We start from the raw sequence: 15,480 nt of genomic DNA, 5'->3' as shown, positions 1-15,480 counted from the left end.
TGCCCTCTTCTGGTGTGTTTGAAGACAGCTACAGTGTACTTATATATAATAAATAAATAAAATAAATCTTTAAAAAATGGGGTTCAGAGCTAAATAAAGAATTCACAGCTGAGGAATGCCGAATGGCTGAGAAACACCTAAAGAAATGTTCAACATCTTTAGTCATAAGGGAAATGCAAATCAAAACAACCCTGAGATTTCACCTCACACCAGTGAGAATGGCTATGATCAAAAACTCAGGGGACAACAGATGCTGGCGAGGATGTGGAGAAAGAGGAACACTCCTCCATTGTTGGTGGGATTGCAAACTGGTACAACCATTCTGGAAATCAGTCTGGAGGATCCTCAGAAAATTGGACATTGAACTGCCTGAGGATCCAGCTATACCTCTCTTGGGCATATACCCAAAAGATGCCCCAACATATAACAAAGACACGTGCTCCACTATGTTCATTGCAGCCTTATTTATAATAGCCAGAAGCTGGAAAGAACCCAGATGCCCTTCAACAGAGGAATGGATACAGAAAATGTGGTACATCTACACAATGGAATATTACTCAGCTATAAAAAAACAACGACTTTATGAAATTCGTAGGCAAATGGTTGGAACTGGAAAACATCATCCTGAGTGAGCTAACCCAATCACAGAAAGACATACATGGTATGCACTCATTGATAAGTGGCTATTAGCCCAAATGCTTGAATTACCCTAGATGCCTAGAACAAATGAAACTCAAGACGGATGATCAAAATCTGAATGCTTCACTCCTTCTTTAAAAGGGGAACAAGAATACCCTTGGCAGGGAAGAGAGAGGCAAAGATTAAAACAGAGACTGAAGGAACACCCATTCAGAGCCTGCCCCACATGTGGCCCATACATATACAGCCACCCAATTAGACAAGATGGATGAAGCAAAGAAGTGCAGACCGACAGGAGCCGGATGTAGATCGCTCCTGAGAGACACAGCCAGAATACAGCAAATACAGAGGCGAATGCCAGCAGCAAACCACTGAACTGAGAATAGGACCCCCATTGAAGGAATCAGAGAAAGAACTGGAAGAGCTTGAAGGGGCTCGAGACCCCATATGTACAACAATGCCAAGAAACCAGAGCTTCCAGGGACTAAGCCCCTACCTAAAGACTATACATGGACTGACCCTGGACTCTGACCTCATAGGTAGCAATGAATATCCTAGTAAGAGCACCAGTGGAAGGGGAAGCCCTGGGTCCTGCTAAGACTGAACCCCCAGTGAACTAGACTGGTGGGGGGAGGGCGGCAATGGGGGGAGGGTTGGGAGAGGAACACTCATAAGGAAGGGGAGGGGGGAGGGGGATGTTTGCCCGGATACTGGGAAAGGGAATAACACTCGAAATGTATATAAGAAATACTCAAGTTAATAAAAAAAACATAACAGAGCCAGATGTCAAATGAGACAATATGAATTTAGAATAATTTTTTGTCATGGCTATATTCTGAGTCACATTTTACAATGCAGCCCTCTTGTTTAGATGGTTATATAGGTATAAATGTGTAAAAATGGAGAGCATGTGCCATTCTGGAAAAAGAAAGGCAGCCCATGCTTAATAATAATATATGTTATTATTATATAGTTTATAGAGCTGAAATTACATAAAAATTTATAACTTGTTCCTGTGAAGATAGATTCTGGATTAGTGCTGTTTTCTTGTATGGCTGAAAAATAGCTCATCATTTACTTCAATTTCTCTTTGCTTCTTTATCCCCATCTTATTCTAAAGATTCTACTATCTTAAATGAGACGTGCTAAATTATTGAATCTAGTTAGTACTCATAGAAAAGATAATTATTTTGGACAGTGACATATATAGTGTCCTTTGCCACATATGTAAGAGTTAAGATATTCTATATCAAAACAAATTGGAAGTACCTACTTACTACTTTGATTAAATTCTCTAATATGCATAATTCATAGAAATAGCAAATTTCTAAAAGCAACCCGTGCCTTCATTTAGTGGTAAACATTTTGGTGATCAGAGCAGCAGACTTGAAGAACCTACTTATGAATGCAGTACACAAGTAAAGATAAAAAGAAAAATAGAAAATAAATTTTAATTTTGCAAATAGAAAATCATTGTACAAGATGACTCCATCATAACCTTCTTCTGAGACAAGACACATGGCAGTTAACTGCTCCAAAGATAATTTTCCTTGTAAACAAAAGGAAAAATATATTTACAATAAAAGATATTTTTATGATCTATGAGATACAGCAGTTCTTGGTGTCACATTGCATATTTAACCTTTGGCAAACAAAGATTCCAAGAAAAGTCTTTTTGAGATATGTATTCAATTTTACCTCATTGTTACAAAGCCTTGTTTTTATAACAGTGCTGACAATTACAGAGCCTTTGTCCTGACAAGTTATTAAATATTGATAGTATTCCCACCAAGAAATGAACTCTGGTTGCCTTTTGATCAAGAAGTACAGTTTTTCAGTTGACTGGGTGAACCAAATTCAGGTGCTTGCTTTTCTTTTTAGGGAGAATTACTTAAGGAGACAAAGTTTTTTATTCAGTGACAAGTGGGTCTAAGGGTTGTTAAAAATAGAAACATCATTGAAGCAACCTTAGCTGTTCTCTCAGTCATATGAAGTAAAATATGCCCTGAATAGAAAATTGTGAAAAGAAAAAGTAATACTAGTTAATCAAAATGAAAAAAAAGTAAATATAGCATCTCAGTATCTTTCCTAACAAATTAATAATACAAAAGCTTTATTGTAATGACTCTGTAGGAAGTGGCTCTTATATTTTTATCAGAAAATATTAAAGAGAAACAAACATGTAGGAACATAATAAAATCTGCAGCCTTCAGACTTTCACATTTTCTTTTTCTTCTTAGCAATTAAAGTTGAATAAAAAATAATCTATAAATATATAAAACAAAGATATTGCTGATTTTAAATGGTATAAAACTGCAAGTAGGAAGCAGGGGTATAACGAAGATATTGGAATACCTTCCTAGCACACATAAAGTGCCAAGTTCAATCGCTATTGCCTTACAGCAATGGTGATACACATGGTGATACGTTCCTCTGATCATAGATAGCACTCTGAGATAGAGGCAAGATGAACAGAAATTCAAGGTACATTCCTAGCGATTTCAAGGTTAATCTTGGATCATGAGATTCTGCCTGAAAAATAAAACAAAGACAAAACACAAGACAATTTTCTCAATTATTTAGAATTCTTACATTTATTGTATATTATACATACATTTACATATGAGAACCATTCATATGTTTTTTTTTGTTTTTGTTGTTTCTCATTTAATACTTTCCAAGTGCTCTATTCTTTGTTGCATTAATACAACAGTTTTACATTGTTAATGTTTGAAGCACCCCCTTCTCCCCATTTCTGTCCATATGCACTCCGTTGTATCACAGTGAGAAGCATATGCAGCAGGCTCACTCCTGGAAAGTTTGCTCTCCAAGGACTCTCCAGCATTCGGTGATGTGCAGTTTTCTTGTCAGTTCCTAGGACAAGCAGTGCATCCCATGGCCAAGAGTCAGGAGCAACGCTCCCAGCCTATGTGTCTTTTCTTCTGCTGACATGGCCAATAGCATTCCATTATGGGGACTTCTCCTTGAATACCATTCTCTGCCCTCTAAATACCATTAAAGTGTGACTGTGCACGGTGCATGACACAATGATTTTGGTAGAGAGATCATGAGGCTAGGGTTCCTGTCTCTCTGTTTGCCCATATAGCCTTTTCCATCCTGACTTCCAGGTGTGTGTTACTTTTAATTTGTCACTTTCTTTCCAGCCTTCCCTGTCACCATTCTTCTGTCTTCCATCACTTTCATTTATTTTTTGTTTATTCTTTTTTTCACTTCTTATCTTCCTTCTAAACTCCTTCACACTATTCTGTTTCACACTATTCTGTTTCACACTATTCTGTTTTACACTATTCTGTTTTACACTATTTATTTCTCAGTATCTTTTCTCTGCTCCTCAATCTTTATATTTTACTGAATGCCTTAGCATTATGCCACCTTATAATGTTTGATGACGACAAATCATGTTTACTAAAACCTGTTTTCTGATTTTTTTGTAATTTATGTTGTGCCCATGCTGTTTTGAAATGTTTTAAATCTTTCTTAAATTTGTTTTTCTTAAAACTACAATTGAGTTCTCTGTGCTCATGGAGAGATATTTATTTTATGAGTAAGTTAATTCCATTTAATATAATAGAAAAAAATTCCAACTGCTGTTACAGTGATGTAATTAGTTTACTTGTAATTATATTTTCTCCCACTGGTAATTTATAATAAGTTATATGAAATTACTTGTATAATACTCCCACATTGGTCCCACTAAATGTTCTTACTCATTTGCTTAATTATTAATTGTAATATAATAATCTAGTATACATTTATAAAACAAAATAATAAATATGATTTATATTTAAAGGTATGAAGGTAAAAATTTAGCGAACTTTAATGACATGTTATTTGCACTAACAACGTTGTCAAGTGATGCAGACATTTTGTATACACAAAGTGCATTTGTTTTATCTAGAACTGTTCAGTGTACTTTTATAAGAGTATTGAAGTATGAATTTTTAATGTTAATAGACTACACAGAGTCCGATTTAGCAGCCTTCGGGTAAGTAAGGTGTCTCAGTTGGTAAAAGTACCTGCTCCAAAGCTTATGAGTTCTATTCCCAAGGCATGTGAGGTTGTAGGAAAGAACTCCCCAAAATTGTCCTCTAACCTCCATACCTGTGCCTTTGAATGTACCTGCCTATATAAACATGGCAAGGTTTTCTTTAAAATATGAATTCACACTTTATAACATTTATTACAAAATGTCGTGATGTCTTCGTTTTTAACTATACTAAAAATTAAAATAACACAGGCTGGCTGAACTTTTTTTTTCTTCTTATTTACATTTCAAATGTTATTCCCATTCCCGGATTCCATGCCAACATAACCCTAACACTTCCACCTGCCCTTCTACATGGGGGTTTCCCTCCAAATCCTCCCCCCATTGCCACCCTCCCCCCGAAAATCTCGTTCACTGGGGGTCCAGTCTTAACAGGACCAAGGGCTTCCCCTTCCACTGGTGCCCTTACTAGGCTATTGATGGCTACCTATGCAGTTGGAACCCAGGGTCAGTCCATGTATAGTCTTTGGGTAGTGGCTTAATCCCTGGAAGCTCTGGTTGGTTGGCATTGTTGTTCATATGGGGTCTCAAGCCCCTTCAGCTCTTCCAGTTCTTTCTCTGATTCCTTCCTCGGGGGTCCAATCTCAGTTCAGAGGTTTGCTGCTGGCATTCACATATGTATTTGCCTTATTCTGGCTGTGTCTCTCAGGTGAGATCTACATCCGGTTCCTGTCAGCCTGCACTTCTTTGCTTCATCCATCTTATCTAGTTTGGTGGCTGTATATGTATGGGCCACATGTGGGGCAGGCTGTGAATGGGCGTTCCTTCAGCCTCTATTCTAAACTTTGCCTCCCTATTCCCTGCCAAGGGTATTCTTGTTCCCCTTTTAAAGAAGGAGTGAAGCATCCACATTTTGGTCATCCTTCTTGAGTTTCATGTGTTCTGTGCATCTAGGGTAATTCGAGCATTTTGGCTAATATCCAGTTATCAACAATTACCATGGGTTTTTTTTTCTGTGATTGGGTTACCTCACTCAGGATGATACTTTCCAGTTCCATGCATTTGCCTATGAATTTCATAAAGTCATTGATTTTGATAGTTGAGTAGTATTCCATTGTGTAGATGCACCACATTTTCTGTACCTATTCCTCTGTTGAAGGGCATGTGGGTTTTTTTCCAGCTTCTGGATATTATAAATAAGGTTGCTATGAACATAATGGAGCATGTGTCTTTGTTATATGGTAGAACATCTTTTGGGTAAATGCCCAAGAAAGGTATAGCTGGGTCCTCAGGTTGTGCAATGTCAAATTTTCTGATGAACCTCCAGACTGATTTCCAAAATGGTTGTACCAGTCTGCAATCCCACCAACAATGGAGGAATGTTCCTCTTTCTCCACATCCTCGCTAGCATTTGTTGTCGCCGAAGTTTTTGATCTTAGCCATTCTGACTAGTATGAGGTTGAATCTCAGGGTTGTTTTGCTTTGCATTTCCCTTATGACTCAATATCGAACATTTCTTGAGGTGCTTCTCAGCCACTCAGCATTCCTCAGATGTGAATTCTTTGTTTAGCTCTGAACCCCAAATTTTTTATCTTTATTAGCTTGAGTATTTCTTATTTACATTTTGAATGTTATTCCCTTTCCCAGTTTCTGGACAAACATCCCCCTAATCCCTTCCCCTCCCCTTCTTTGTGGGTGTTCCCCTCCCCATCCTCCCCCCATTGCCGCCCTGCCCCCAACAATCTAGTTCACTGGGGGTTCAGTCTTAGCAGGACCCAGGGCTTCCCCTTCCGCTGGTGCTCTTACTAGGCTATTCATTGCTACTTATGAGGTTGGAACCCAGGGTCAGTCCATGTATAGTCTTTGGGTAGTGACTTAGTCACTGGAATCTCTGGTTGCTTGGCTTTGTTGTTCATATGGGGTCTCGAGCCCCTTCAAGCTCTTCGAGTTCTTTCTCTGATTCCTTCAACGGTGGTCCCATTCTCAGTTAAGTGGACTACTGCTGGCATTCACCTATGTATTTGCTGTATTCTGGGTGTGTCCCTCAGGAGAGTTCTACATCCAGTTCCTGTCACCCTGCACTTCTTTGCTTCATCCATCTTTTCTAATTTGGTGGCTGTATATGTATGGGCCACATGTGGGGCAGGCTCTGAATGGGTGTTCCTTCTGCCTCTGTTCTAAACTTTGCCTCCCTATTCCCTGCCAAGGTTATTCTTGTTTCCCTTTTAAAGAAGGAGTGAAGCATTTGCATTTTGGTCATCCTTCTTGAGTTTCATGTGTTCTGTTCATCTAGGGCAATTCAAGCATTTGGGCTAATAGGCACTTATCAATGAGTGCATACAATGTGTGTTTTTCTGTGATTGGGTTACCTCACTCAGGATGATATTTTCCAGTTCCAACCATTTGCCTACGAATTTCATAAAGTCATTGTTTTTTATAGCTGAGTAATATTCCATTGGGTAGATGTACCACATTTTCTGTATCCATTCTTCTGTTGAAGGGAATCTGGGTTCTTTCCAGCTTCTGGCTATTATAAATAAGGCTGCTATGAACATAGTAGAGCACCTGTCTTTGTTATATGTTGGGGCATCTTTTGGGTATATACCCAAGAGAGGTATATCTGGGTCCTCAATGTCCAATTTTCTGAGGAACCTCCAGACTAATATCCAGAATGGTTGTACCAGTCTGCAATCCCACCAACAATGGAGGAGTGTTCCTCTTTCACCACATCCTCTCCAGCATTTGCTGTCACCTGAATTTTTGATCTTAGCCATTCTCACTGCTGTGAGGTGAAATCTCAGAGTTGTTTTGATTTGCATTTCCCTTATGACTAAAGATGTTGAACATTTCTTTAGGTGTTTCTCAGCCAGTCGGCATTCTCCAGTTGTGAATTCTTTGTTTAGCTCTGAACCCCATTTTTAATAGGGTTATTTGTCTCCCTGTGGTCTAACTTCTTGAGTTCTTTGTATATTTTGGATATAAGCCCTCTATCTGTTGTAGCATTGGTAAAGGTCTTTTCCCAATCTGTTGGTTACCGTTTTTATCCTAACCACAGTGTCCTTTGCCTTACAGAAGCTTTCCAGTTTCATGAGATCCCATTTGTCGATTCTTGATCTTAGAGCATAAGCCATTGGTGCTTTGTTCTTTCGGTGATTTTTGTGTTTCCTCTCTTAGGGCTTCTACTTGTTTACTTGTGTTTTTCTGCATTTCTCTCAGGGGGTTCATTATGTCTTTCTTGACGTCCTCCATCATCATGATGAAATGTGATTTTAAATCTAGATCTTGCTTTTCTAGTGTGTTTGGATATTCATTGTTTGCTTTGGTGGGAGAGTTGGGCTCCAATGATGCCATGTAGTGTTGGTTTCTGTTGCTTGGGTCCTGTGCTTGCTCCTTGACATCAGGTTGTCTCTTGTGTTACCTTGTTGTGCTCTTTCAGACAGTGGCTTGACTATCCTATAAGCCTGTGTGTCAGGAGTGCTGTAGGCCTATTATCCTGTTTTCTTTCAGCCAGTTATGGGAACAGAGTGTTCTGCGTTCAGGCATTTAGTCGTTCCTGCCTACTGTTTTTCAGCTGTTCCAGTGGGCATGTGTCCTGAGTCCACCAGACAGGTCACTTGGAGCAGAAAAGGTGGTCTTACCTCTGGTCTTGGGCCTGAATTCACTCCTCAGGGCTTAGTTTCAGCTCTCCATGAGGGAAGCAACCAGAAGTGCCTGCCCCTCCTTTTTCTGGGTCCCTGTGTACAGTGGGCCAAGTTGGCGCTAGGCTTTTTTCCTCTAGAGTCAGAAATGTGGGCAGAGAGTAGTCTCTTCTAGCTTCCCAGGCGTGTTTTCTGGCTGAGCTTTCTGAAAATCAGAAAACATTCTCTACAATCTTTGTAATTGTGGTAATATTTAATTAGCAGAAATTTGTTGCGAAAGGAATCATGCATGACAGTCATAACTCAATGGAATAAACAGAAACAAATTGATTATGGTACAATATGATCATTTTTCGTGGTTTCTGAGACTGAGGATGGAATTTGGGGTAAGACACTCAGGGTGAGGCCCTGGGGTATATTCCCAGCACAGCAAAGAACACCAACAGGAAAGCTCATACCTTACTACAATAAGTAGATGATTGAAATTGAGAAAATTCATGAAGGTGAGTGGGATGTGGTATTATAAAGAAAATTAATGTACACAAAAGAATTGAAATGAAAACCAAATGTAAACAGATACTGTCCAAAGAACTCTTAATCAGGTTGTGGGTTTGCAAATTAACAGAAGAAACCGTTCAAAATACATTTAAAAAGTGAAACTGGTCAATGACCTCTGTTGACAATTGACCAGTATAATATGTCACATATCTGGCTTTAATCAGACAAGCAACAGGACTTGCTAAAATATAAGCAAAAATTACCAAAATGTTATTAAATTTTTTAATGAATAAAAACTTAAATAAGGTAAATTCTAGTTAAAAAAACATATTGATGAACAAAAAATCAAGCTGCCAAAAGGCCATGATAAATGAGAAAACATTACATAAGTATTAGATCTCCCCATTGGGTCTGACGTGGTAAAATGTAATTATATATGTTTCATCAAACAAGAAGCAAGCTGAATACCAAGTATTCAAATATTTAAAATGTTCAGTTTAGCAAAACTAAAAGCTTCATTAGCATAGTATACACAATGCTTAAGGAACATACAAGCAAACTTACACAAGCTGTTACAGAAAATAGAGATCAAGGAAGACACAGTGGTATACACACACACAGAAACACACACACACACACACACACACACACACACACACACACTCCCAATTCTAGCGTTTGGGAGTCAGAGGCAAGACAATCACAAATTGGAGATTATTTTAAGCTGTTACAAAAAAAAGAGTCCCAATTCAGCATGAGCTCATAATGTGACCCTGTCTGAAAAAAAAAAGGAATAAAGACTATACCATCTGTTACCTATATTCTAAATTTAAAATCAAATAAAACTAAAGGGGAGGAGGGGGAGGAAAGGGAGAAGAAACAGGAGGAAGAACAGGAGAAGAAAGAGGAGGAAGAGGAGTAGGAGGAGTAGTAGTAGGAGGAGGACAAGGATAGAATAATCCTGGCTGAAAAGCTCCAGTGGGTGAATTGCTTACCTTTCCAGCACAAGGTCCTAAGTTCAGTCCCCAGAATTGTCACGAGCATTATAAGCTGCACTTCTCTTCTGAGCCTGAGGAGCAGAGACTGGGAGATCCCTCGGGCTCATTGTGCAGTAAGAGACCCTACATCAAACAAAAACAAAAAGGGAGACTACAGCCAAGGAACCATATGAGGTTCTGTAGCCTCTGTAAGATAGACACTGTGCTACCACCACACAGGGGAGAGAGAAAGAGAATTAAAAAATAAATTCTCATGAATTTAGGTGTGAAACTCCTTTACTACACATTACATTTTGTATGTATTAAATGACTAACATTTTATAATTATACATTGTCTACATACTCGTATTTCTGAAATAACCCAATTCAATGTGACTCCCTTATTTATGTAAAAATCATAAAGGATTTGGAAAAAAACGCTTGATAAATTTGACATTTAATAATATAGTCATAGTACCTTCAAATGAGCAATACAAAAATGTGAAGGGATAGCCTGAACTGTATGACAATGTCTACAAGGATACTATAGCAGTCATCACAAGTAACACTGAAAGACAGATGCTACTGTGGGATCTAAGAAGGCAAGCTTGATTTCTCCTACCCTTTTTATACAACATTCTGTTAGAAGACATAGCCAGGACAAGGCAAAAATAGAAAGAGTAAACCTGCTTTTATTTGAGAAAACATAGTTGTAAATAAAAAGCTTTCTTTCTAAAAACTATAAGCAATTCCCACCTATTATAAAAAACTATTAAAATGAGAAAAATGTATAGTAATTTCATATATATATATATATGTACATATATATATGTACAAAATTCAAATACATTACGAACATGATAATAATTGGCACAATACTAAGAAATCATCTAGTTAAAACACGTTTCATAAAATTAAAACTCCTCAGAGACTCGGATATGTACACACACATATACCACACACACATACACAAAGGGTCATATATTTTAGCATACATACATTTTTATATGTAACAAAATGTAAATATAATTTTATCAAGTTGCTTATATGCTTTTATGGTCAATTTCAAAAGTAAAATTACATTTATTTACTCATTGTGTTGCATCCCCATGTCATGGCACATATTCAAACATCATGAGACAATATGCCCCTTTTCCTCCCACATTGGTCCTTCGGAGCCTTGGCTACTAAGGTTATAGGACACACTACCTTTACCAACAGCGCCATCTCCCAAGAGTGTCAGTCAATTTTACAACCGTTATTTGATTATTAGTATTTTCTTATCTCTCCAGTTCATCAGTACCATTTGCAGCATCTAATACTCTATTGATCTCACTAGCAGATTTTTTTCTTCTTAGACTATAATTATCATACATCTCATATTTTGCCTGTTTAATTTTGGAATATGAGTTTGTGATTTTCCAGTTTATTGAGCAGTTGGGCTACAGTTTTAGCACTCTCATCTAAGACTGATATTGTGTAGGTCATTTTTGGATTGTTCCTTCTAACTAGGTTTTGTTCTTCTGAATTTTCATACTGGTATCCGAATGATCCAAATTTTATCTACTTTTCATCTAGTTAATAAAAAGTAAAGTTTATATACTTCTAAATATTCTGAAGGAGAGTAATGGTCAGATCACCCTTTTATTTTGGAAACATAAATGACAATTCCCATGTAATGAAACAAATGGGAGGAAATTCACATAAATGAGGAAGAGCAGTTGGAAAGATACCAGCAGTGGTGTAGGAGAAAAAGTACAGATTTTCGTCAGTGCCTGGCACAATGTCTGACAAGTTTTATCAGCCTGATATTTTTATTGGATAGAATGTACCTGTCTGTATGTCCCTTCTGGTTTACAAAATGGTATAGTAGAATATTTTTATGACTTACAAATTTCATTGATGCAAAAAATGTATCTTAACCATATTCCTGATCAAAATGTGCCCCTTTTAACTTGATGCCTACTTTTTATCTAAAACTTCACAAGTTAACTTTGTGTTGCTCATGTACGCATGGGTGTGTGGACATCCCCTAGAGTATGAGAACCCACACATTTAAAGAGTTAACTCCCTTCCTCTAGTAGCAATCAATAGTTCCCTGACTAGAAGTGGGGACCTCTGAGCACCTCCCAAATTCATGCTAATATGACAGTGACTTGAGCTTGTGCAGAAAACCATGAATTCTCTGAGTTCATGATTGTAATGGCTTCTGTCATGTCCAGAGACATTGTTTTACACTGGTCGACCTTGATTTCTGACTCTAACAATCTTTTCTTTTCCTTTTCCCACAGCAGTCCCTGAGCCTTGGGTGGGAGATGGGATGGGATGGGATGTGGACGAACCATTTATGGCTGGGTGTTCCACAGACACTTATTCTCTGATTTTCAGATTATTACATCTTGGAAAGAAATTCTATGATGAAAGAAACTATTCAGAAGAAGAAGCTCGCAAAGAGAGAGATTAGAATACTTCACATTGATGACTACGGTAAAAATTGGCACATGATACACCCTTCAAGAACAGCTTTCTCTGCATCTTATACTTTTACATTTAAATGACTCTCCATCTTTAATATTTTGCTCTTTCTTTAAAAGAACTTCCTTTACAGTTGTCCTTTCCTAAAGACTTTTTGGAGAAAAACCAGTATGCTCTTCTACTAATAATGTAAGTATTTTGTATTTTATTAAAATAAATCAATCTAAAGATTTGATAAGTATTCTCTTGTGCCTCAGATGACAGATTTCTTAAATGAAAAATAGATTTATTCTTGCTCATCTAGTGTTCTAGTTTCATTTCTGCTGTTGGGATAAAATATCTTGATGAAAACAAACTTAGGAAAGTAAAGGTTTATTTGTAAGTCCAAATTACAGGCATCATTGTGAAAAAGTCAAGGTAGATAAATCAAATAGCTACATGTTTCACATCTAAAATCAAGAGCAAAGAGAAATTAATTCAAATGTGCTTTCTTGTTTGTGCTCAACAGAATTTCTCTGCTCTTATTTATTTCAAGATTTTATACCTAGAGAATGGTGCTGTCCACAGTGAATTGGATCCTTCCACATCACTTAAAAAATCAATGCAATATCTTATAAATGTGCCCAATGCAAGATGATATAGATAATTGTCTGGTTAAGACTCTCTTACAAGGGGATTCTAAATTCTTTTGAGTAGACAGCTGAAAACTCATCAACACAACTATGAAGGCTGTCAGCTAAATGGGTTCCTTATGTGAGAATGTTTAATTTTTTGATACATCATCAATTCTATAAGAAATCTGTTTCTCTTACTTGAAATATTGACACAAAGCAGATTGGTTATGTGTTTATTTGTTTAGAAAGTATTGAAACATTATATTCTTGATCAGTTTCTATACAAAATGAACAAACACATTGTTTTCATTTTTAAATAATTGACTATGTCTGTATCACTCTTTTATTTCACATTCCTGGATTTGTGACCAGAGAAAGCATGTCTGTGTTTAAGTAACCAGAGTCTAAGAATGTTCAGCCTTGTAATTAAATTTATTCATACTTTTTATCAGATCAGGACTGGTGAGACTTCAGCACATAGATGCTAACACTTCATGGTAACTGATGTCATCCTCATTTAGCACTGAATGCCTGAGGCTTATTAGTTACTGATTTTCTAAGAAGTCTGGTAGCATATTAATTCACAATGCTTTACGTTATCCAGAATTATGTTTGGTTAAGTTAGTAGGGAAAATAAAAAATGAAAATGTCTTGTGTTTACAAGGTATACAGGATGCCAATTCAGGAGCTTAGTCTGCTTGTGCAAAGTCCAGTTTGCTGCCTACTATCTTCAGATCATTAAGTGTCATAATTTTCTTCATAGTAATTCATAATAATTTAGTCCCATGTATGTATTCAATAAAATGAAACACATTCTTTGTTCTAGGTCTCCATTGCGCTTCTCTAAAACATATGATTCATAGACTTAAAATGCTGGTTTGCATTCCTTAGTATAAATTATATAACTGATTTGGTGGGTGTGGTTGTGGGTGTGGGTGTGTGTGCATGTGTGAGTGTGTGGAAGAAAGGTCAATGTCAGTTGGTGTCAGTTGTCTTTTTGTGGCTACAGGATAACTTAGAACATTCTAATGAAGCAAGACTGGCTGGTTAACTCTACCACCAAGCTTTGGGATTACAAGGATGCATCATTATGCTGGAGATACTTCATATAGATTTTGAGTGATCTAACTCAGATCCAGACATTATTTTCTCCTTCAAAGTCAGAAGGAGCTGCAGGTCCTAGTGGTAGTTTTCTTAGGGAACTTTTCCACTTACTCATTGTTAACACTTCCTTGGCTATTTCCTCTATCCAGTTTTATTCTTTGCCTGTGATATGTTGAGAAAAATATTGACACTGAAATAAGAAAATGGTGAATTTAAAAAGTGTAGCCTTAATCACTGTTATCAAAATAATTTCCCCGAAGGTGACATAAACATCTACCTCTCCTTCTAATATCTTCAGTTCAAACAATTATGATTTCTTCAGTCCCAAGAAGAGTCAATGAGTTTATTAGGCTTACTTACATAGCAATGGAGGAGGGGTTGCAAGAAGGAGCATGGGTGACCTTAAAGCAGCACACTGGAAAGTCTGTTCCCAGCAGGTTTGATGACTTCTTCTGGCTGTACTTCCCAACATATATAGTCTAGAATATGCACACTCTGAGACCAAGGCAATTGGAACAGAAGAGCACGTGAGTGGGAGGGGTGGTTGTATACTGGGCTGAGAGGCCCATGATCTTCTTCTCACACTCCTCTCCTATGAGTAGACTCAGCTGAACTAAAAACAGTGGCAGTTTATCTAGGAGTATAGTCTTATATTGCAGCCATGTTTCCTTATGGGAACAGAGATATTGTTGTCCCTTTTGCTCTTGTTTACAAAACCAATTTTCCTCTGGAAAATGTTGCTAGGTACTTAAGGATATTATGACCTTTAAAATGGGAGAGAAAGGATGATGTTATATTTGGAGTATGGCTCTTATATGCAAAAGGATGCAGATACATGCTTCTTTGATTTTCACGTTGCCTTGCCTACCTGCTGCAGGGATGAGACACTCACTGGGGAAGGCTGACCAGATATTGAGATGTTCATCCTTTGTTGTAGGATACTAACTAGATCTCCCTAGCTTCAACCTTGTGTTTTTATCATGTTGGTTATGACTAAATAATGAGGATGTAAACCAAGAAGTTAATTTAAAAATCTATCGCACTGAAAAGGAGTATCTCATTTCCTTTTAAGGAAGCACACTGGTAAAATTGTTGGCTATGACTAGCTTCCAGCTAGAACTCATAGGGTTACCAGTGTGCTGCTTAATATTGTGAACAAATGGTGGATAACAGTGTGTCCTTACATATGTACAATGTAAAATGATTTTTATATGCATAATGTTTTTACAAAATGAAAATGCTGTCTGAGGCATAAACACTTGCATTAACTGTTTAATAAATTCTAAGTATAATCATACTTGTTTAATAAATTATACATAATCATAATGCTATTTGGTACATAAACACTAGCAGATAGTACTTAATAGGTGGTACATGTAATCATACTTTTGTTAGAGATAGTGATATTTTAAACATTTAAATATAACAGTTTAAATATGAGATGTGTGATATAGGTCCTATAAAGCTATTTAACAGGTGGGTGCTACCAAACCAGATAAAGTAATATAGTCAGACTCTTGGAATTTACA

General features: G+C 37.2%; 1 protein-coding gene across 4 annotated transcripts in view; it reads left to right on the top strand.

Annotated features, from left to right (window-relative positions):
• The window catches only part of Dpp10 (dipeptidyl peptidase like 10), a 1,676,457-nt gene that overhangs the window by 1,624,937 nt on the left and 36,040 nt on the right, over positions 1–15,480 (top strand). For all 4 annotated transcript variants that reach the window (NM_001415116.1, NM_001415117.1, XM_063272512.1 and 1 more), the window contains 2 exons: positions 12,147–12,245; positions 12,353–12,422. In NM_001415116.1, the coding sequence (NP_001402045.1) occupies positions 12,147–12,245; positions 12,353–12,422 (169 nt within the window). The remainder of the gene's footprint in view (positions 1–12,146; positions 12,246–12,352; positions 12,423–15,480) is intronic.

This window comes from Rattus norvegicus, chromosome 13, assembly GCF_036323735.1.
Source record: "Rattus norvegicus strain BN/NHsdMcwi chromosome 13, GRCr8, whole genome shotgun sequence".
NCBI classification, from domain to species: domain Eukaryota; kingdom Metazoa; phylum Chordata; class Mammalia; order Rodentia; family Muridae; genus Rattus; species Rattus norvegicus.
The sequence above is the reverse complement of the archived record's forward strand: the minus strand, read 5'-3'. Positions and strand labels throughout refer to the sequence as shown.